The sequence below is a fragment of the Nasonia vitripennis genome, unplaced genomic scaffold (genome assembly GCF_009193385.2).
Source record: "Nasonia vitripennis strain AsymCx unplaced genomic scaffold, Nvit_psr_1.1 unplaced0244, whole genome shotgun sequence".
NCBI classification, from domain to species: Eukaryota; Metazoa; Arthropoda; class Insecta; order Hymenoptera; family Pteromalidae; genus Nasonia; species Nasonia vitripennis.
In genome coordinates this window covers 264,003-288,352 of record NW_022280023.1, presented here as the reverse complement: position 1 = coordinate 288,352, position 24,350 = coordinate 264,003, and the positions used below count along the sequence as shown (strand labels likewise).

The 24,350-nt window shown below is 35.0% G+C and overlaps 2 protein-coding genes across 5 annotated transcripts in view; one reads left to right on the top strand and one right to left on the bottom strand.

The window, feature by feature from the left end:
- Nucleotides 1–7,951, bottom strand: part of LOC107981611 — a 325,738-nt gene extending 317,787 nt beyond the window's left edge. The window contains exon 1 of one of the 3 annotated variants that reach the window (XM_031933416.2): nt 7,195–7,951. Coding sequence is in view for 1 of the 3 variants with exons in the window: in XM_031933412.2 (XP_031789272.1) it covers nt 7,195–7,327 (133 nt within the window). In the remaining 2 variants the exon portion in view is untranslated. The remainder of the gene's footprint in view (nt 1–7,194) is intronic. The other 2 variants (XM_031933413.2, XM_031933412.2) reach the window with 2 other exon arrangements.
- LOC116418336 overlaps nt 7,722–24,350 on the top strand; it is a 119,834-nt gene continuing 103,205 nt past the window's right edge. Inside the window, exons 1-2 of one of the 2 annotated variants that reach the window (XM_031933423.2) lie at nt 7,989–8,164; nt 8,257–8,315. In XM_031933423.2, the coding sequence (XP_031789283.1) occupies nt 8,304–8,315 (12 nt within the window). In that variant the 5' untranslated portion in view covers nt 7,989–8,164; nt 8,257–8,303. Of the gene's footprint in view, nt 7,942–7,988; nt 8,165–8,256; nt 8,316–24,350 lie in introns of those variants that run through there. The other variant, XR_004228355.2, reaches the window with a different exon arrangement.

The window sequence follows — 24,350 nt, the reverse complement described above, 5'->3', positions numbered from 1 at the left end:
TACTATATTATCCTTCTTATCCTGAATTAGTTTTTTTCCGTTATAATTGAAAATGTCGTTAGTACCCGGTCCTTAAAGGGCTTATTAGATTATGAATAAATTATTAAATATTATGATTATATTTAGTCTAGGTCAGCTCCGTTTGTTCAAAGTTGATGTACTGTCGTCCGTTTCCTTTCCTCAAGCACAACACTTGAGTAAATGCAAAATGTCGTAATTATTCGGTTTGAATCACGATATGACAATATACTATTGCAACAAGCCTAATGTTATAGTTACGGCGTTTCAATTTGAGATACTATATCGTCGTTCTTAACGTGGATCAGTATTTTTCCTTTATAATTGAAAATGTCGTTAGTATCCGGTCCTTAAAGGGCTTATTAGATTATGAATAAATTAATAAATTTTATGATTGGATTTAGTCTAGATCAGATCCGTTTGTTAAAAGTTGATGTACTGTCGTCCGTTTCCGGTCCTCAAGTACAACACTTGAGTAAATGCAAAATTTCGTCATTATCCGGTTGGAATTATTTTACGAAAATATAGTATTGCAACATGCCTAATGTTATAGTTACGGCGTTTCAATTTGATACTATATTGTCCTTCTTATCCTGAATTAGTTTTTTTCCGTTATAATTGAAAATGTCGTTAGTATCCGGTCCTTATAGGGCTTATTAGATTATGAATAAATTAATAAATTTTATCAGGAGATTTCATCTACGTCAGCAGCGATTGTTCTAAGTTGATATACGGTCGTTCGTTTCCGGTCCTGTAGCACGAATTTGTTTTTGTCGAAAGTGGTCGTCATTATCCGGTCAAAGTGTGCATAAGTGTGATAAATATATTATTTAAGTTTTAATAAATTTATCTCCGCAATGTTACCTTTAAGGATATGGCACTTTGGAGAGCTCCGCAAAGTGCTCGATAGGTATATGGCACTTTGGAGAGCTCCGCAAACTGCCGGATTTCTCCCCAAACTGCCCGAAAGCGCACCAAAATCTCCCCAAATTGCCCTGTCGGGGTACACACACACACACACACACACACACACAGATATATATATATATATATATATATATATATATATATATATATATATATATAATATAATGAATGTGAGTTTTGCAAAGCAAAACATTTGAAAGGAGCAATATCCTATAATAAAAAATACAATCAGTGTTGTCATAAAAATAAGGTTATTCTTGATAATAACACATCATATCCTCAAGAATTAAAGGATCTATTATGTCAAAATAATTCAAAAAGTATTAATTTTAAGAAAAAGATATTATAATAATTTATTTGCATTTGCCAGTTTTTGGATCTAAATTAGTATACTTACATATTAGAATTTTTATGTACTTTTTGTCTTTAAACAATCCTTATGCAAAAGCATATAAAATTATGTAAGAAATAAAAAATAAAGAAAATATTACTGCTCATAATAATAATATAACACCTCCTGAAATAGTAATGTCATTAACACGTGATAATCATACAAAGAATAAATCATATTTTGCAACGTGTAATGAAGTTGCTGTTGTATATATATAGGAAATGATGGTAAACCTCCGTTTGACCGTAATGTATGTATTTATCCAAAAACTAAAAAACCACAACAAATAAATATTCTTAGTAAACATCTTGACCCAATGACATTCCTTTTGGTCATCCAGGTTGGTAACCTTATATGAAATGTACAAAAAAAGAATATAAAAATAATTATATATATATATATATATATATATATATATATATATATTTATATATTTATATATATATATATATATCTACACTACAGTTTTATTCATATAGATTAAGCATACGTGGTGAATTCAATCCTTATTTGAATTTGTAAAATTTATCACAATTCATTGTTGTTATTTGGACAAGGATCGAAGGATGTCGATTATAAGTATTACTTACGTACTCACCAAGCACAATTAAGAACTGAAATGTATAAAGGATTAATAGATCACGTTTCCAATCTGGCAAATATTGATAATTCTCGAATTAGAAAAATGGTAATTTTACCATCATCATATATAGGTAGTCCTAAATTAATACAACAAAATTATTTAGTTGCAAAGACAAAAACTACAAGTCGACGGAAAACCAGATATTTTTATAACAATGACATGTAATCCAAATTAGAAGGAAATTCAAGAGAATTTATCACCGTTTGAAAGCATAATAGATCGTCCTGATTTAATCTCAAAAGTTTTCGATGAAAAAGTTAAAATTCAAAAACCGAACTACTAAAAAATAATATTTTTGCTAAAGTTAATGGTTATGTTTACGTATTAGAATTTCAAAAAATTTTAAACCATATATTCATATGTTATTATCGTTGTATACCAATGATAAATTTTGAGATACTGATCAAATTGATTCTGTCATAAGTGTTGAAATACCAAATTAAAATGCATATCCAAGATTATACAATATAGTAAAAGATAATTTGATACACGGTCCCTGCGGATCACAAAATAAAAATTGTGTTTGTATGAATGAAGATAAAACACGTTGTACTGAACATTTTCCTAAACCTTATGTCAATCAAACCCACCATAATCCTGATGGTTACCCTTATTACCGACGAAGAAAAAATAATAGTAAAATTACGTTTACAAAACATAGGATTGAAGATAATAAATATGGATTATACGGTACGACAAAACTATTATTAATTTTATAATGTAGTATTAATGTAGAAATATGTAGTACGATTGAAGCTATAAAATATTTGTTCAAATATTTTCATAAAAGTCCTGATACAGCTCTTGTGAAATTTGCATATGAACATAATCCAGGTAATGAAGACAATGTAAACGAAAATAACGATACATATAAACATGATGATATATCACAATATCTCTCCACCAGATATGTATGTGCACTTGTGCATCTTATGTAATTAAAAGATTAGCTGTTCATGAAGAAGATGAAGAGTATGTTTATCATCAAGAAGGATGTGAACACGAAATGATTGATAAAAATGTCCATACTACATTGACATCTTGGTTTAAATTAAATAAAGAAGATAAAAATAGAAGGCATTATTTATACTACAAAATTCCGTATTATTATGTTTTTGATAAAAAAAAAAGTTGGAATAAAAGACAAAAATTTATAATCCCTCTCATTAGTAGAATGTACTTTTTAAATCCAAATAATCGTGAAGCATTTTTCCTACGACATCTATTATTAAATGTACGTGGTGCAAAATCATTTGCGTATATACGTACTGTAAATAAAATTATTTATGATTAATATGAAAATGCTTGTATATCAAGAGGTGTAATTAGTACTGATGAAGAATGGAATAAATGTTTGGCAGAAGCTGCAGTATTCAAGTTTCCAAAATTCATGTGTGAATTATTTGCATACATTCTTGTATTTCAAAGACCTATTAATTCGTCAGAATTATACGATAAATATAGATGTTACTATATGGATCCGAAAGTACCAAAAATTCAAGCAGAACAAAGAGATTTGAAAAATATAGAAAGTATTTTATTATTACATGGATTGAGATTAAATTATTTCCATATATCTAGTATTGAACATAATTACGATGATGAAGAATATAATAACGAATTACAAGTATGTAAAGATAGTGAAAATTTAGAAACATTAATAATTACTTTGTCTACCGTCATTTTATGACGTCATTAACTGCCTTGCCGGAAAAGGTCGATAGAAGTCGATTAGATCACTTATCGACTTGAATAGTGAATCTTAATTCCACTTTTTGCATTAGAACTTGATAAAACGTGAGAAAATACGATAAAAATCGATATAAGTCGATAAACCTTAATATGAAAAATTACAATAAAAATTGATAGAATTTCAAGAAGATCATGGTCTATCGATTTGATTTTTGAAAAACACTATTTTGCGTTTTTTCAATCATCCCATCGTTACAAATAATTTAGCTATAATGCATTTTAAAAAAGAATAAAATTACCTACTTTTCCCTGTTTGGTCCTCGGATCGACTGCTTTCTTCGGCAAATAAAATAAAAGAGGTGATTTTTTTTTAAATTCATATTTCTGAAACTAAACATTATAACCTCGCGAAAAAAGTTATGTGCATGGGTAACGTGTCAAACTATATTAGATTAAAATTTTAAGTGATGTGATCACTTATTTTTTCAGTAATAAATCGAAAACTGAGAAAAATGAGTTTTTTTGTGCCTCGATTACGGACTTAAAAAGGCCTTGTTGCACTTGAGATTTTGGGAAAAAGTAGATATTGTATGTGTTTTGTCTAAGTTCATTGCACAGCTTTCAAACTCCTATGGTTCGTAAAATATTAAGGATTCAATTTTTTTTTTAAATTGTCTGATTCCTTATATCTCTAAAACAATGTAGTCAAATGCTTCAAAATTTTATTCGGTGATTCGAAAATGTAAAAATTGATTTCTCGAAAATTGCGCGAGCGACCTATCTAATAAATAGCTTGTTGTTTTGATGGTTAGGTTGGTTAGGAACACGTGTAAACATGCGTGAATTTCTGTGAAAAAAAAATTGACGACAGTGTTCATATTGTATAATAAAAAACCAGATGGGTCAGCAAACTTTTGGACAATGAACTATCCAAAAGTTATATATTAAATTATGTATCAAAAACCGCCTCATACATTAGCAGGCAGATATACAGTATATTAAAACAATATTTTATTTATTAGACCTATAAATTTAGTTAGAGGAAGCTACGTGCCAATAAATTGGCAGCAGTTTTTTAGATACAGGGGCGTAAAATGTGCTAGTAAAAGTGCATTTTGCGCACACTGTATCGAAGATAATGTTTAATACTGTATATTCTGCCTGCTAATGTATAAGGCGGTTTTTGATACATAATTTAATATACAAGTTTTGGGTGGTTCATTGTCTAAAAGTTTGCAGACCCCTTTGTTGTTTTATTATAGAATACGAATGCTGCCGTCAATTTTTTCACAGAATATATCAGTATTACATGAATTCATATGGAGGGACTTTAACGACGTGCAATGACACCCCTATAAGAGGAAGCAAAAGTTTTGAGAAAAATCGGTTTTTATATTTTAGCTCTTTACTTGAGAACCAATTAACGAAATCGTTTAAAATTTAAGCAGCAGATAGATTTTGAAGCGTTTGACTACATTGTTTTAGAGATATAAGGAATCAAAAAATTTTCAAAAAAATATTGAACCCTTGATAATTGAAGAACTATAGGGGTTTGAAAGCTGCGCAATGAACTTAGCCAAAACACATAAATGCCTGCTTCTTTGAAAAATCTCAAGTGCAATAAAGCCTTTTTACTTCTGTCATCGAGGCACAAAAAAAAACTATTTTTTTTTCAGTTTTCGATTTATTACTGAAAAAATAAGTAGTCAAATCACTTGAAATTTTAATGGGATATAGTTTGACATAGGATCCACTGTCATGATTTTTTTCGTGAGGTTATGATATTTGGTTTCAGAGATATGAATTTTTTAAAAAATCTCCTTTTTTATTTTATCCGCCGAATAAAGCGGTCGATCCGGAGGACCAAACGAAAAAAAGTAGATAATTTTATTCTGTTTAAAATGCTTTTTAACTAAATCGTTTGTAACAAAAATAAATAAATAAATAAATAATTGAGAAAATAAAAAATAACTGTTTTTCCCGAATTTAGAATCCAAAAATAGATATGCGCATGTGAAATTTTATTGATATTAACGGAGTCGTTTCAGAAATATTACGGTATACATACACACATCCATACGGACATTTTCTAAAAACATTTGATTTGAACTTCTAACACACTGAGAAGTATTTCCTAGAAGTTTTGACGAACTTTAAAATTTTACTATTACAAAGCTTCCTCTAGGAGGAAGCAAAAATTATATGTAGTCACCGCAGAATTCTAAGAATATGAGATTTAAGTAGCAAAAGAAAACAAGAGAGTCTTTGGCTTATTAGGCAGAGTAAAGGACTCTATATCCAAAGGACCAGGTTAAGTTCCCGGCTAGAGAAAATGTTGTTTCTAAATTTTTTAGTCTTCATTGTAGCGTAAAAATATGATAGAAAGCACGTCCTTTTATAGGTGTTGAAGCATATGATAATCACGTGCTTCAGTTTATGATATCCAGTGTACGATTTAGTATGTGAATTAGCTTATGATTAAGCATTTACTTTAGCACGAGTTTTCAGCAAGTACGAATTTTTAGCAGGGTGAGGTGGAATCTAAGTAATTTTTTATCGTGGGTATTGAGTGATTATAATAATCGGTTCATACACTATAATTTTGAAAGCCTTCACTTATAAATTACTTTGCAGTTTCAAATAGTTCATCTTATTTTCTATCCATAACTTGTATGAATTTCGTACTTAGTTTTTTTCTTAACAACGTAAAACAATTAGATTACATTAAAGATTATTATAAAACATTTGTAATCAATACATCAATGCCTAATAAATATTAACGTCGGAAAAAGTTTTTAACATTTTTATGCAAAATTTAAACATACTTTTTCCTGAAAATCGTCAATATGTAATAAAAAAAATTAACGTTGTCTATTTTAAAAGGATTAACCTTTTAAATACATCAATATGTCAGTACATTATATGATATGATATAGATTCGATCAATTAGACATTTTATAATATTGTGGTTTGTAATTTTTCCGTTCATAAATTTTAATATGCAAATAAAAATTATCATTTATTCAGCGTGTAGTTTTCTAGCATTAACTTACATGCGCCTGCGGCTTTTTTGAAATCTACTTCTTGACCACGTGTTTTTATACTACAATAAAATATTTGTACTGAGCTTTAGTAACGATAAGTGGGTGTGACATAAAATAAAATTAAAATATTATTTTAGATTTAATATAAGACAATATTTATTTCCTTATAATATTGTATATTATAAGGAAATGTATAATTAATAAACAATAATTATAATATATAATTATATTATAATTATAGTTTGTAACTTATTGCAATAATTTTATATTTATTTTTTAATGAATAATAGTACTAAACAATGATAAATTTGACATGTATACTTTGATTATCGTTTTTGTTAGAATTATTATTATTATTATGATCATTTATTGATAATAATAATAATAATAATAGTAATTATTATTATTTTCTACAAACAAATTTTTTTTATAATAATGAGTATTTATAATAAATTTCGAAAATTTGTCTTCTTTCTTACCTTCATCTGAAATAGCGCGCACGCTGTTTATTTTGATAATTATTGTAATCTGCAAAAGTAGTAAAAAGACAGAGCCCAAATCAGTTGAAAATGCAGCAACTTTTAAATATAATTTTTTTGTATCCATAATCATCGAGATGAAATATATTTAATTTTCAAATTCAAATAATTGTTTTTTAATATCACAATAATAAGTATCATAGTCAATCGTCTCAAAAGTATTTACATTCACAATTTAATTTTCGGAATTTCTTTTTTGAATCAATTGCAGCTGTAAATAGCATCAGCATTCATTTAAAATAATTTTTTTTTATAAAAGAATTCATGCTATTTGAAAGCAAAAAAATTATAATTGAGCCTATAGTTTTGTGTAACCTTTATGCAGTTTCGTTAAAATCATTTTTGTATTCAATGAAACACAAATTATTCATGGTAAGATTCTGAAAAAGGTGATCACAGTTTTGCTGTCCCAGGACGTACTACTTTGCTAGGACAGCCTTAGCGCCTACAGATGGGTACAGTAATTCCATCCCTCTCACTCTTCAAACATTGTTGAATGCTTGTCGTCTATAGTAGTTTCTTTGCGTGTGTGGACCTTTCTGGCGCGATCATTTTCTATTCTATCTTAGTTTCTATTTGTTAAAAAGTTTATTCATCTAGCTATCTTTCTTTGATTGTAGCTGTTTTACTGCTTATCATCATAGCTATCTCTTTCTAGCGGCCTCGTGGAACTCAGCATGAGACAACGTAAGTCGCGCTTGCGCAAACTGCGTGTGCCTTGATTCCCGGGCTCCATTCTTTCGCTCCTTTCTTTCTCATTTGCTTTCAGCCTTATAATTTTCTTATATGGTTTTGTTGGAACCTTTATTCATGAAATTGATTCATTATTAATCCAACAGTAAATATATTCTTATATTTCGGTATCTCAGAACATTATTTTCATCTGTTTATATAATTAAATGTTATAAATGTATAGTAATAAAAGAGCTTAATTTCTATATTTTCTAATAAAGTAACTGAAAACATAATGTTACTAAGGTTCTTTTATTGTTTATTTGATAGGGTAGTTATATAACCATGCACTAAATTAATGGAAAACAATTTTTAAAATGTGCAAGAAGGTAAAATAATATTATCTCAAATTTATTTTGTTTTTATTTTGATGTCAGAATATAGAATTATAAGAAGTTTGAGTCAGAAAATATAAAAAATTTTGGTATACTAATTTTATTGATGATGAAAATCAATTATGCGACGTGTTATCAAATTAATGTCGATAGTATATTTCATAACGCTATAATTGCTTTCATTTTAAGAAAGCTTTATAATTTTAAATTTTTTAATTTGTGTACAAACATTTTAACAGCCCTGTTGAAAATAATAACGTCATTTTATGAAGTCATTGACTGACGTCATTAAATGACGTTAAATGACGTCATTATATTACGTCATTTGACGCTACAAATTGGAACCTTTTATGACGTCATTATTTCAACAGGTTGTACTTCTAAATACTTATACTCTTAAATACTTCAAAATTGATAAAATGGTTGCCTATATAGGTGCTACCATCCGGATGGTAGTACGGAAAATGGGGGCTAATGGCCAAGAAATTAATAATTTTTAATTATTCGTTTTGATGTATTAGTGCATTAAAAGTAAATCTAAAACAGCAAGTTGTCTGAAAGAATATGTCATTTTAGTTGAAAACAAATTTTATAAATGAGTAAAGAAATAAGGAAATTCATGATTTTGTAATATCGAAAGGAATTGAATTATTGCCATGCCCACCCTATGTCTATGAATCAAATGGAGTAGCGGAAAGATACACAATAGATCCGCAATAGATATGGGCAGATGTTTAATGCGACAAGCTAAAATTCATAAGCTATATTGGCCAGAGGTTATAAAAACTGTAGCGTATTAAAAACCCGAACAATTGCAAATACAGCGGGTAATAAAAGTGTCTTTGTTAGAGTTTCGGAAGCTGCAAAGAGGAGCAAATGGGACGATAAAGCTCAGTCAGGCATATTAGTAGGTTATGTTGAACAGGGTTACAAAGTCTTATTAAATGGTAGAGTAATTACTGCTAGACACCTTCAAGTAGTAGAAGAAAATATTAAGTTAATTTGTTTAGAAAAACTTGATGATGTTAAAGATCGAGATTTGGAAAATAGCAAATCCATTAATCTAGAAAATGAAATACTCGAATATGTATCCAAAATTGATGAATATGATGTCAATTCAAATAGAACTAATGATCTTATCTTTACTCAGACCTTCGAGGAAAGTAGAGATAAGGAATCAAATTTTGACATTGTTGAAAACAAAAATATAAATGCTGATTTTTGAATAATGTAGAAAATAAGAGTAGATATAATTTCAACGCAAAAAGAACGTCAAATAGAAAGAAAAGTCCTGTAAATAGATTTGATAATTCTGTATCACATTTTATTTATGTAAACTATATAGATACTAATGTACCGAATACATTTGAGGAGGCGATCAACTCCAACAAACTAAACAATGGCAAATTATTGCTATGGACACTGAAATAAAACGTCTATAGAAAAACAATACTTGGCAAATTGTTGAAAGGCCAAAAGACATTGATGTTAAATGGGTGTTTAAAAAGAAAAGTAATAATGTTTATAAGGCTATAAGACTATTTATTGACAATTTAAACTTTGTAAGTAGTACCTACGATTTCGGTCTATACGTAAATAATACAAGCAAAAATCCAAGATATATATATATATATATATATATATATATATATATGTGTGTGTGTGTGTGTGTGTGAAATCAAAAATGAAAATTTTAATTTCTGCCCAAACTGTATATATATATATATATATATATATATATATATATATATATATATATATATATGTGTGTGTGTAAAGAATTTAAGAGGAAAATGTTCGAATACATTTTCTGTCAAATTTATTCCTTCTTGTTGATAGATTATTGACCTTCCGGAAATTTAAGCTGAAAATATTGAATTCAACACTTCAATGATTTTTCAACAAGAAGGAATGCATTTGACAGAAAATGTATAAGAACATTTTTATCTTAAATTTGTATGAAGAATCAAAAAACAAAAAAATTTTAAACGTAAATTTGTCAATTTTGATAAATCCACCATTCTTTGCAACCTTAGACAGAGCGGAATCAATTGACCTTATACGCCCAAATTTTACGGACGTTCTATTTAATAGAAGTACTAAAATTTCCGCACTATTACAAGCCGCCAAATCGCTTACAAAAAATTCGATACGCCCTAATATATATATATATATATATATATATATATATATATATATATATATATATATATATATATATATATATATATTCTACACGTTGTACCTTATTTAAAAAAAAAAATTTCAGCGTGATTCCTTTAGTTCTTCGAATTATAGTTGGTCAAAGTTGAGATTTCGAGCAATTTTTGCCTATTTTCAGAGATTTGTAGCTCATAAGGGATGCATTTTTAACTACCCGGATACTTTTTTTTGTGAAATTTTCTGAATTTTATATTAAAAATACTTTTAAAGCCCTATATATTTGTTAAGGCTACCTTATTTGCATTTTAAACCTTAAAATATCAAAATCTGAATGTTTGATTCGGACTCCGACAACCTCAATACAGTAAAAAGATACCTTTTTATAGTAAAAAAGTTTTCAATATTTTTATGCAAAATTTAAACATACTTTTTCCTGAAAATCGTCAAGATAATAAAAAAAAAATATTGATATACTTAAAAGGTTAATCATTTTAAAATAGACAACGTTATGTCAGTACATTATATGATATGATATAGATTCGATCAATTAGACATTTTATAATATTGTGGTTTGTAATTTTTCCGTTCATAAATTTTAATATGCAAATAAAAATTATCATTTATTCAGCGTGTAGTTTTCTAGCATTAACTTACATGCGCCTGCGGCTTTTTTGAAATCTACTTCTTGACCACGTGTTTTTATACTACAATAAAATATTTGTACTGAGCTTTAGTAACGATAAGTGGGTGTGACATAAAATAAAATTAAAATATTATTTTAGATTTAATATAAGACAATATTTATTTCCTTATAATATTGTATATTATAAGGAAATATATAATTAATAAACACTAATTATAATATATAATTATAATATATAATTATATTATAATTATAGTTTGCAACTTATTGCAATAATTTTATATTTATTTTTTAATGAATAATAGTACTGAACAATGATAAATTTGACATGTATACTTTGATTATCGTTTTTGTTAGAATTATTATTATTATTATTATCATTTATTGATAATAATAATAATAATAATAATAGTAATACGAATGAAATCCACGCGGAGAAGCCTGACACCCCGTATGTGGCGTGTCCCCTGGGTGGCGGATAGGGGAGTGCTCGCCGTGGCACACACCTCGGAGGGTAGAGCAGAAATAAAATATGCTCCGTGGACCAAATCAGGCCGCCGCGTTTACCGTGCGGTGTGACCCGTGAGCTGCCAAAAAGAGATCCTGGATGGAGAGGCGATCTAACGGTCTTTCTAAGACCTACGGTTGCGTGCCGAGGTGACCCGATCCAACTTTGGTTCCCGCTGACAACAAGACGGGAGACCTGTTTGTTGTAATATGTGAATTTATACAGTCGTAATACTTAAAATGGTACTCGTCGCGCAATCTATTGGTTTGCGACGATTTTGTGCAGTCAGACAAGCTCACGCGAGAGCAAGCGTATCGCGCATGCCTCGCGACTATACTCTAAGCGCCTATACTACACTATACACTCTCGTTCGTAGAGTCAGACTATACCGCACTGTACTACATATTCTCTCTCTCTACTATAAGACTCCGATGTGAGCGGACGCACTGCCGACTAGGCTATATTGCCATTACTATTATAAATATATTAGATTATTAATTAACCTCACAGTGTTATTATTTATCCACACACTCCAACACGGTTACCTAGCTAGTTTCGGTCAACCGGCTCGAGCGAGTGCGTGTTATTGTGTGACATCCGCTGGAAACTCTCCAGAGAGCCGAGCACCTGTGTTCGGGGTGGGAGGCTCGAGAGAGTGGAGGTGGGCTAGTGTGATAGCGCGTGCTAAACCCTGACATGATGTACCCACTCTGGCACCGCCTACAGTCATGTGTTGGGGCCATGTCAGCTGCCCCCATAGACGGGGGGATCCAGAGGGTCGGACACATGCCAGGATGAAGAAAAATGCTTATAATATAGGAACCACAAACGAACTCGGGGAAAACCCACAGGAGAACCTGGAAGTTGAAACCTTAAGGGTGCCAACAACACAAGACGGTGACATATCCAATCCACAAATCAAGCAGCAGTACCAGTATAGGCAGCGCCATGAGTGCTGCAGCATACCGGTATGACAAGAAAGCACCGGTAGGAGAAGAGAGCCGGACCATAAGGGATTGGCTACAAGCCCACGCCAGCCTGCGAGACAAGCTACGGGAGGTGCGAGAAACGGCCAGGGAAATGACCAAAACCCTGGAAAAGCAAAAGGGCGTGAATGTCAAGATCAAAGAAGGCTTACCTTTAATAGGATCCATGATGATCGAAGCTTTCAGGCTTCTTGACCAGATGGAAGATGTCGCGAAGAGGCAGTCCCCCAAACAATCTAGTGAGGACAATGCAAAGCCTCAAAAAACGGTAAAATGAAAGAAGAGGGTACGGGCATCATCTGACGGAGGCGGCGGTACCCCCGCCAAAAAAAGTCAAGAAGGATGTAAGTGCTCCCTCGACAAGTAGGGACAGCGAGGGGAACGGCCAGACTTCTCATGGTCAGACACAATGGGAAGTAGCTGCTGGCAGGAAGGCTCAAAAGAAACAGAAGGTAAAGCCGGAGCAGATCCAACCAAAGAAGAGAGAAAAGGAGGCTCCACGTCAGAGGACGGATGCCATTCTGATAAAGCCGGAGAGTGGCAAGACCTATGCTGACATTTTGTCTCTGATGAAGGCACAGGTAAAGCCGAAAGAGCTAAACACGGTGGTTAAGTTTGTTCGCAAAACAAGAGAAGGCGGCGTTCTGGTCGGGGTGGGCAAAAGCAATGACGAAATGAAGTCATTTCAAAAGGCCATGCAAGAGGCAATCGGACAAGCAGGCACAATTAAGGGCAAGATCTCCAAGACAATACTAGAGATCAGAGACATCGATGGACTTACGACGAAGGAAGAGGTCAACAGTGCTATCACAGCCGCAACAGGCTGCGGCAAAGAAGATGCCAAAGTCCATCTGTTTGAGCCAAACACGAGAGAGCAGAGGATTGCGGTGGTCGAATTAGACCAGACCAAGGCCGCCACACTGCTCAAAAAGGGAAAGATTCGCATCGGCTGGGTAAACTGCCGAGTGTGGGTGCGAGCGAGCGTCACGCGATGCTACCGTTGCCTTAGCTACGGGCACGTGAAAGCCAAATGCAAAGGCCCTGACAGGAGCACTAGCTGTTGGAAGTGTAGTGCGGATGGACATAGAGCGGCGGCATGCAATTTGCCGACCCAACAGATAAAGTGTTTTCTTTGCAAAAACGACAAGACGCCTGAGGATAGGACGATGCACACTTCAGGCACCGGAGCGTGCGCAGTCTTCCGGACGGTCCTAAACGCAAGCAAGATCCAAAGATAATGGCGAGGATACTCCAAGGAAACCTGCACTGAAGTAGGCTTGCACATCATCTGCTAACCCAACACGTGAGGGAGTAGAAAGTGGATGTCCTATTGATCAGCGAACAATACAATAGCCTAGACCCACCCTTTTGGGTGTCAAATGGCGAAAAAACCGCAGCCATTCGGGTGCTCGGGCGCGGGTTGGCGAATACGGGTACGGGAGAAGACTACGTAAGGGGAAGGATGGGTCGAATAACATTCTTCAGGGTATATCTGTCACCGAACCTAACTGCCGCCGACTTTACAAAGAAACTAGGGGTATTGGAGGACGCTATTAGAGAGGACCCCGGGGAAATCGTGATCGAGGGCGACTTCAACGCGAGGGCCACAGAATGGGGTATGCCGACGACGAACCCAAGAGGCAGAGTCATCCTCGAGATGGCAGCCAGGCTGAACTTGATAGTAGCGAACAAGGGTAATACCACTACCTACCGTAGAACAGGCTTTGGGGCATCAATACCGGATGTAACCTTCGCAAGCGAAATGACGATCCGCAACATAAGGGACTGGCACGTCACGGAAGAATATACAGCTAGCGACCACCAGTATATTCTATTCAATATCAACGAAGACCGTCAAACCAGTACAAAAAGAAATCACAGTCGAACACCAAGATGAAACACCCGACGCATGAACCGAGAGACACTCGCGGAGTTAATTCAATGCGCGAACCTCCCATCCAACGGGATCCCGCACGAAATAGGCGGACGCGAAAGAGCAGATACAATAGTAGAGAGAACTACTAATCTGATAACTGAGATCTGCGATGCGACCATGCCCAGGGTGTCTACCAGCCACCAGAGAAGACCGGTGTACTGGTGGACAGACGACATTGCGGAGCTTAGGAAAGAAAATTTCTATTCTAGAAGAAGGGCTCAAAGAGCCTGGAAGCAGAAAAGGCCTGAAGCCGGGGACCTTTCCAAAAGACAGGACGAATCACGAAAAATTCTTAGAGATGCGATAAAAGAGAGCAAGCACCTCTGCTGGACGAAGATCATCGACGACGTCGAGAAAGATCCATTCGGCGATGGATACGCGATTGTTACACGAAAGATGGGCGAAATGAAATGCACGGAACCCATGGAAGCTGAAACGATGGAAAAAGTAATCGATGGGCTGTTCCCCACACATCCCATCAGACCCCAGACAGAAGCGGCGGAAATACCGGCAGACGAGATACCTCTTTTTACAGAAGGCGAACTCATCGCGGCAACTTCGTCCCTCAAGAGTGGCAGGGCACCGGGACTGGATAGCATCTCTGCGGAAATGCTCAGGATCGTCGCGTAGCAACGGCCTGAGCTGCTCTTGGAGATGTACAACCAGTGCCTGGTGCAGGGAGTATTTAGCTCGCGGTAGAAAAGAGCGAGAATCGTACTGATTGAAAAACCGAAAAAAGAAGCGGATACGGATACTTCCTACAGGCCACTGAGTCTTTTAGACACAATGGGAAAGACTGGGGAAGCACTGGTTATACCGCGAATACTAAGTGCTGTACGCGAAGCAGGAGACCTTTCCGATAAACAGTATGGCTTTAGAAAAGGACGATCCACCATAGGGACCATTAGAGAGGTAACAGACACGGTAAAGAAAGTAGAGGAAGTTAGACACGCGACTAGAGACATTGTGATTCTGGTAACGTTATACGTAAAAAAACGCGTTCAACTCGGCAAGATGGGCAGACATACTTGCTGCCTTAGAATCATTCGGTATGCCGCGATACATTATGCGTCTTACGGAAGATTATCTGAGGGACCGGGTTATCGAGTATGATACGAAAGAAGAGCGCAGAAGAAGCCCTATAACTGCAGGAGTTGCGCAGGGTTCGATCTTGGGGCTAGACTTCTGGGGTATCTTGTACGATGGGCTTCTGAAACTCGAAATGCCGGGGGACGTGATGCTCGTTGGATACGCCAACGACGTGGCCGCGGTTATAACAGCACGTAATGTGGGCATCGCTCAAGCGAAGTTAAACGCGATCATGAACAGAGTGCTATGGTGGATGGCGAACCACGGATTGACTTTAGCACTTGATAAGACCGAAATTGTCCTTTTGACAGGAAAGCGGATACCGACCATCATTACCCATGAAGGTAAGCAGCGAGATTATAACGACGAAACCATCAGCCAAGTATCTAGGAATAACTCTAGACAGTTAGGCGGCTACTCATGGCGACCACTAACTCTATCCTGTTATATGGAGCAGAGGTGTGGGCCGATGCTATGACTATGAATAAGTATCGGAAAAAGATTATGGCGGTACAGCGATGGGGGGCCCTTAGAATAGCATGCTCCTACCGGACGATCGCGGCCGAGGCATCGATGATAATCGCGGGGGTAATCCCCGTAGATCTTTTTGCGATTGAACGCAAGCGGATCTACGAGGCTCGCTTAGCGTCGAATAGCATCTCGATCGCCGCGGAAGAAAGAGAAAAAACAATGCGCAATTGGCAGTCTAGGTAAACCGATTGTCCAAAGGCTAGATGGACTAGGACTCTTATAAAAGATGTGGGCCCATGGGTGGACAGGAACAGGAGGGCGGTCAACTTTTACCTTAACAAGTTTTTCTCCGGTCACGGATACTTTAGGAGCTACCTGTTCGCGATGAATAAGGTGGCAACTTCGGGGTGTAAGTACTGCGATGACGAACGGGACGACGCGAGACACACGTTTTTTGACTGCCCTCACTGGGCTGAAAAGCGTAGAGCACTGGAGCTGACGATAGGGGCGTTCACGCCCGAGACTGTAGTCGAAACGATGATTGACAGCAAGCAGAACTGGGACGAGATAATGGCGTACGTGGAGACGGTTCTCCGCGCGAAAAACAATGACGGTTGTTTACAAGACTAGTTGACGGCTAGCACAGCTTAAGACAGGCGACCCCCCGAAGGAATGCGAAAGCGGTTACCGGGGGGGGGGGGGGGGTCGCTGCCCTATGAGAGGTGGAGTTGTAGTGAGTATGTCTGGCGTTGTCCCGCGCCAGGAGAGTCTCACACACGGACAGCCTTGCACGGATCCTGTCATGGTGCATTAAGCATTTCTCCAACTCTCCGGATAAACAAAAAAAAAAAAAAAAATACGAATGAAATAATAATAGTAATTATTATTATTTTCTACAAAATATGTTTTTCTACTAATGAGTATTTATAATAAATTTCGAAAAATTCTCTAAATTTCGTATTAAAAATACATTTAAAGCCCTATATATATGTTAAGGCTACCTTATTTACATTTTAAACCTTAAAATATAAAAATCTGAATGTTTGATCCGGACTCCGACAACCTCAATACAGTAATAAGATACCTTTTTATGGTAAAAAAGTAGCTGTAAAGTTTTAGAATGGACCTGATGCTCTACGAGAAGTTATGTAAAAAACAAACATGATATAATGGCTGATCAAGTGACGCGGTAGCGCCACGAAGGCGAGTTAGAGAAGCAGAGGAAGCCGCGGCGCCCGTGACACTATTTACTTCTATATTGGTGTTCGGATTTTTCATGATACAGAAAAGAATGCTTATTGTTACTGTTCGTAAGATTTTTTGGCTGATTAGTATGTTTTCTGAGCTAAACTATGATTTCCAACAAAAATATTAGTGAAAAGGCTGCTTATTTTTATAATATGTGAGAGTATAATCCACAGATGCTAAAATTACGTTTTTCTTCTTCAGCCCGAAATGTGAAAGGACCGTTAAGTTAGCCGCAAGAAGTGTTAGGACCGTGAAGTTAGCCGCAAAGCTATATACAGATGAGAATTGCTTTCTCAAGAAAATATAATAATATATTACGATATTTTGAATTAAGAGGTTGCCAGTGCATACTCTGCGTTCCGGAGCTGTAACAGTAACTAGCTTGCCAGGGTAGCCGATGACAAGGTCTAGGTGGCGCGCTCCGTGGTTTTTTGTGTCTAGGTGTAAACATCATTCGAGGAAAGGTGTCTAGAGGTACAGGGTGGCCGATAACGACGTCTAGGTAGTTAGCCCCGTGGTTTTTGGTGTCTAGGTATACAAATTATTCAAGGGCGGTGTCTAGATGTACAAGGTGGCCGATGATGAGGTCTAGGTGGTGCTCACCGTGGTTTTTTAGTGTAATAATGCGGAAATTTGAGTAATTATATCAAATAGAACGTCTGTAAAATTTGGGCGCATAAAGTCAATTGCTTCTGCTCTGTCTAGTCGAAAAATTGAAAATTACAACATTTTCGCTTAAAAAATTTTTTTTAATTCTTCAAACAAATTTAAGAGGACAATGTTCGAATACATTTTTTGTAAAATTTATTCATTCTTGTTGATAAATTATTGACCTTTCGGAAATTTAAGCTGAAAATATTGAATTCAACACTTCAATGATTTTTCAACAAGAAGGAATGCATTTGACAGAAAATGTATAAGAACATTTTTCTCTTAAATTTGTATGAAGAATCAAAAAAAAAAAAAAAATTTAAACGTAAATTTGGTAATTTTGATAAATCCACCATTCTTGGCGACCTTAGACAGAGCGGAAGTAATTGACCTTATACGCCCAAATTTTACGGACGTTCTATTTAATACAAGTACTAAAATTTCCGCACTATTACAAGCCGCCAAATCGCGTACAAAAAATTCGATACGCCCTAATATATATATATATATATATATATATATATATATATATATATATATATATATATATATATATATATATATATATATATATATATATATATATATATATATATATATATATATATATATATATATATATATATATGGCCTACCGCCTCATAAGTTACGTATAAAAGTAGGTGCTGTAATTATTTTGTTGAGAAATTTAAATTTGAATGATGGGCTTTGTAATGGTCCTCGATTAATAGTAAGGAAGATGATGCAATTTTGTATACAGGCAGAAATAATTAGCGGTAAACAATTCGGTAAAGTTGTTGTAATACCACAGATTGATTTGACTTCTTAAAAAGAAGAAATTCCTTTTGAAATGACAAGACGATAATTTCCGGTACGATTAGGATATGCCATGACAATTGTTACGTGGGATTATCGGGAATTAAGATGGTCGTAGCGTTCATAGGGTGGGCCTAGGAACTTGATGAAAGGTGCAAGAAAGACTTCACTGAATGTATTGAATTGTCTTTATTAAAGGATGGTGAGAGAGAGGTGTGTTTGATAGTGTGATTCCCGTAGAACTAAGCCGCGAGCTGGTCGCGCACGGCTATTAAGCCTGCCACTGCACATCGGCATGCAGTGATAAGGCGGGTGTAAGGTGTCATCCGCTCGGTTCATCCGAGCTAGCGATACCTTTTCGTTGTTGCCATGCTGCGCTACACGTATGCACGCTAGTGTGCGTAAGTGACACGCCCAATAGCCGCGACGTCATCGTCCCGATGACGTGTAATTATCCTAAATCATGTGTTTTGTAAGTATACTGATGTTTGTGATTTCTTCTTAAGTGTAAATACATGTGTGGTCTCTCTCTCATTTTATATATAATGATAAAAAATGTTTAATCTAGTTACGGATTCTTATTGTTTTTATAAACTATATAAAAATTTATTGTAATTAAGAGGTAACAATAGGTATAATATGAAAAATATAATAAGTAATTAACTTGATTTTTTTGTATGCTGTATATAAATATACATTTTTTTTTGTATCTAGTGAAATTAAATTTTGTATGATTTTCTTTTGATTGTAACTTTCTACATATCATTGATTGTCGACTCGAGCTTGGTGTTGTGAATTATTTATTTATAATTATTTATATTCATGGCTCCAAATTAAAAGGTGTAAACGAATTTGACAATTGAAATTAAATGATTTCATTTCATTTCATTTGATAGTGTTAAGAATAGAAGCTAAGAATTACCGTAGTTCTGTCTCATGCGAATATCAAGAGAAATGGTATTTTTCAGAATATACTGCTGTGAGATCGTAGAGATTGTTCACTGGTTATTGACTGCGTCTTTTTTGATTTTGTTTAAGTGCAGAAATTTGTATGCTTTTTGTCGCATATTAGGAAAACATTTGTTCATGTTTTTCCGCGAGGGAAGCATAAAAATGCTTAACTGTTGACATTTGTACTGATAATGTCGAATATTTGTGAACAATCAAATATACGCTCGTGATGCGAGACTATTAATAGTCGTGTTTTATTTTATGCTCATATAAGTATATTGATCTTTACTTTTGAGCGACAGCCAATAAATTCTTTTACATTTTTTCATGCAGGATAATAGCTGAGCCTGATACGAGTATCTTATGCTCCTATGCTCCTTGATTGAATCATGTATTTTTTTATATATTTAACTCAAGTTTTAATATGAATATTTGACGAATTCACACAGTAATTTCGAAAAAGGGAAATGGTATAATATACAACTATAAATGTAGGTAAACATTAATGTCTATAAGTGAGTTACTGTGTGGATTGTTTTTGCTACTAACGTTCTTATCGCGCATGCAACTTCCAATGAATTTATTACTTAATTACCCGTAATAATTTTTTTGATACTTTCATGTTTGATTTTAATCGTTTAACTATGCAATTTTCATTGTAAGTTGCACGGACGAAACCTTGAAAGCGGTTTGATATTATTGTCTTATAAATATTTTAATGTGATTATTTTCTGCCGCCGCGTGAGTTTGATTATATTGAATTCCCTATTTTAATATTTTAAGCAAAAGATTATGATGAACGATTCCAGTTGTTGGTTTTATTGTTACGTAGTCTACATTTTTTTTTTATTTTTTTTTTTATCTATCTTTGCGTTAACATGAGTTTGCGTGAATATTAATTTACTAAAATAATGACATTTATATTTAAATATTTTGTAACCAAAATGTCTGAAGTTTTACTGACTTTAAGATTTGATTTCATACAAGTGTATACCGTATATGCATTGAAATGTCGTGATTTTAATAAATTTGAATAATAATTAGTTATAATCTAATGTTATCATAGCCCATACCTTACATACTTCCTCACACCTCGTTCGCACTACACATTTCACTAATCACTTTCACTTTGGCTGCTGCAGCTGCAGGTAGGACCCATGCAAGAATCCTCGCATGTGTCGCAGCTGGGACTTGTTGCCTCTGTTAAGGTTTCCTTATTCTCCCTCCACTGCTGCTTTGTTTGTGAGGTAGATTGGAATGGTGCAGCTTGGGTAGTTGTTCCGGCCGTATTCACAGGTGCCATGTGCACCACGATATTGGATTTAACTGTTGGTTTGTTGCTCTTGCTGTAGGATCTTGAATTTATCATGGATTTTGTATAGGCACATGTCCTGCAAACGAACAGCGGTCCTTGCTGTATTTCGTGCCTTGTTAAGCATGGATTATGTGTATGATTACTACATAATCTGCATATCCACCACTGTTCATTTCAAACATCCATGTTTTCTTCTGCTTCCGCCTCGTTTGATTTCCTGAATCTGGTGGCACACCTCACGCACTGTGTACCCTGCTGTATAGATGGGACCGCAAAGGATTCTCTTTCGGTCGCTAGCCGTTTTATGGCCGAGACTGGATTGGCGCCCATGCGGGAGGCGATCGGTGCGCTTTCCGAACTGCGCTCATCACTGCTGCCCGCGTTTAAACGCAAGATACCAGTTCCGTTTAATTCATGTGTTGAGTGTACCAATCTTTGGCATTGTATGAATAAGGTTTCGGAGTTGATAGTTGAGAATAGCCAGGTGTTTTGTTAGTGTAATTTAATCCAATATGTATCGTGTAATTGAATTAATTTTATGTTGCAGTCCGTGATATTAAAACTCGCGTCCTTGATGGCGAACTTTATTTCACAGGCCGCACTCTTTCTTATCTCGCGTAACGGTTCGGTATTTTTGCAAACTATGAGATCATTGAAATTTTTGCATTTTTCAAGATTTTCAGCTATAATGGGAATATAGTTGTGTGTATTTAGGATAATAGCGAAAAATTGGGTTTCGGGCCAGATGTATTTGATAAATTTTTCAGATTTTGTTTAATAGGAACTGGGGAAGCTTTGTATATAAGATATTCTTGTAAGTCAAGAAGCGGTATCGAAAGGTTATAGATCAATTGATAGTTAGAATAGATTATTGATAAATCCGAGATTTTCATTAAGGCAAGCAGTAGCTTTCTTTGCATACTACAGAATGTATAACAAAGATTTTGCCAAAATAGCCAAACCATTATACGATCTATTACGCAAAAATGTAAAATTTTATTGGAGTGAAGAACAACAAACGGCCTTTGATAAACTTAAAAAAATATTATGTAGTGAACCAGTTTTAGCAGCCCCAGATTTATCTCAATCTTTTGTTGTAACATGTGATGCAATTGACTATGGGCTTTGGGCCGTCATAAGTCAAGGTAAAATTCAACGTATGACAAAGAACTTCTCGCCATAGTATTCGCAAAGGAGCAGTTTAGACACTGGTTATATGACCGAAAATTCACAGTGGTCACAGATCATGAACCTCTCAAACATTATCACAGCACAAAGAAAGTGGATTTACGATTCAACAGGTTGAAAGCAGCTCTACGAGGGTACGATTTCGATATAGTATACAGACCGGGCCGTACCAATGTGAATGCAGACGCTCTTTCACGCAATCCAATCATACCTGAAGGTGAGAAAAATCCAGAACTGCCAAGGGCTCAATTATACGAACTTGATAGTGAACAAGAATATGAGAATAGTGATCTCGATGAAAAACCACCACCTGCGAGACTATTTATCACCAAAGCAAACAAGGAGAATATCATAACCAAATTACAAAAGAAGAAAAGACCTCATCCAAATTCCGAAAATTCACTAACTAACATACCTCGTAAAAGAGATAAAGAAACTGAAATTTTATTTAGGAAATGTGAGGTACTTGCAGTAAGAAATGAGGAAGATACTTTTTATTTATGCATATTAACACATCATGTATATGATAAAGAAACCGAAATACTAATTCGTTGGCTAACGCAGCTAAATAAGGATCACACAATTTCGTATATATACTAGATTATAGAAACTACATACCATTCGCTAGTATTTTAACAAATGTAAGAATGACAAAATCAGGTAAAGATAAATGTATTTTAGACCCAACTGAGAAACAGCGTATTGAGTCAATATTACACGAATCAATACAAAAGTTTGCTTTGAATATTGAAGGTGCCCCACCTGTCTCCAACAACACTCCCATCAATATTCCTGCAAATATAGAAAACTACTCTTCAGACGATTCATTGGGCCCAAATATCACAAAGGATCCTTGGGAGAGCTGTAGAAAGAAACACAAGAAGACAAAGAAGACGAAGAATACTTCATTACCATATTCTCCCAATGCGCAAAAACTATTTAATCGCTATGCATCAAGAGTAGCAGATCATAATCACACGCTCACGAACAGTAAAAATATAAGTGCTGAAAAACTCAAAATCATAACAGAACGTATCATGTACACAAATTCCGACAATTAAAACAAGGAAGCCACTCAGGCCGACTTCCTTACATAACAAGCAATTTCCAGCCACCAATCCATTCTACACCAAAATCTCCACCCGAAAAGTCGCATCTAGAAAAAGAAAATGATCAGTCACTACGACATAATACTCCAGGCGATTTACCCCCAAGCCAAACACTACCCGAAATAGCAACGAAAATGCATGCAAAATTAAACATCAAAGAAAAAGCATACAACGGTAAAAATGGCATACAGGTGGATATTTGGGAAACTGATTCACAATCAAAATGTGAAAATAAGACTGACAAAGCAAAACCAAATACAGTAAATAACATCTCTCATGGGGCAGGGATACTCCCAACACATACATCTCATAAATTAATGCCAGAACAAAATAGCATAGTAGCTATAAGCAACAACTCCTCTGCCAAAGAAATTATAAACAACGTTGTGAAAGACATCAGCAATGCAGCAGAACTAATAAATATCACGGATAAAAACTTGATAATCCAACATGTAATAGCATGACTACTGTCAGTGGATTTTTAGCAAATGAGGAGTCGGTGTATGAAGCCTCGGACACGTCTTCACAAAATTGGGAACCTCTTGGAATACCGGTATCCGTCTTTGAAGCTTTCGACGATTTTGCATACGTCCCTCGACAAGCCGAACGAGAACGAGAAGTAGAGTCAACGACACCGGACACCTCGGTCTCATATTTTGGAAGATTCAGCGTATTTGATTACGAAGATCACTGTGCAGACCCACATGCGAGCCTCATACGAAGCGATGACATACCACCATACCCACCGAGTAATTGCTTATTCCATTCCATTATCAAGACAGCAAACTTATTCGGCTCTTGGCCTTTGAGCATAATTAGTTCAATCGCCTTTCTTACAGAATTGTGGCAGCCCTCAAAAAGCTTTGAAAATTCTGTAATCGCCAACAGAATACGGAGATGCCAACTGCGCATACATTTTTGTTTGGGTATTTAAACAAAATGTGTGTATACATTA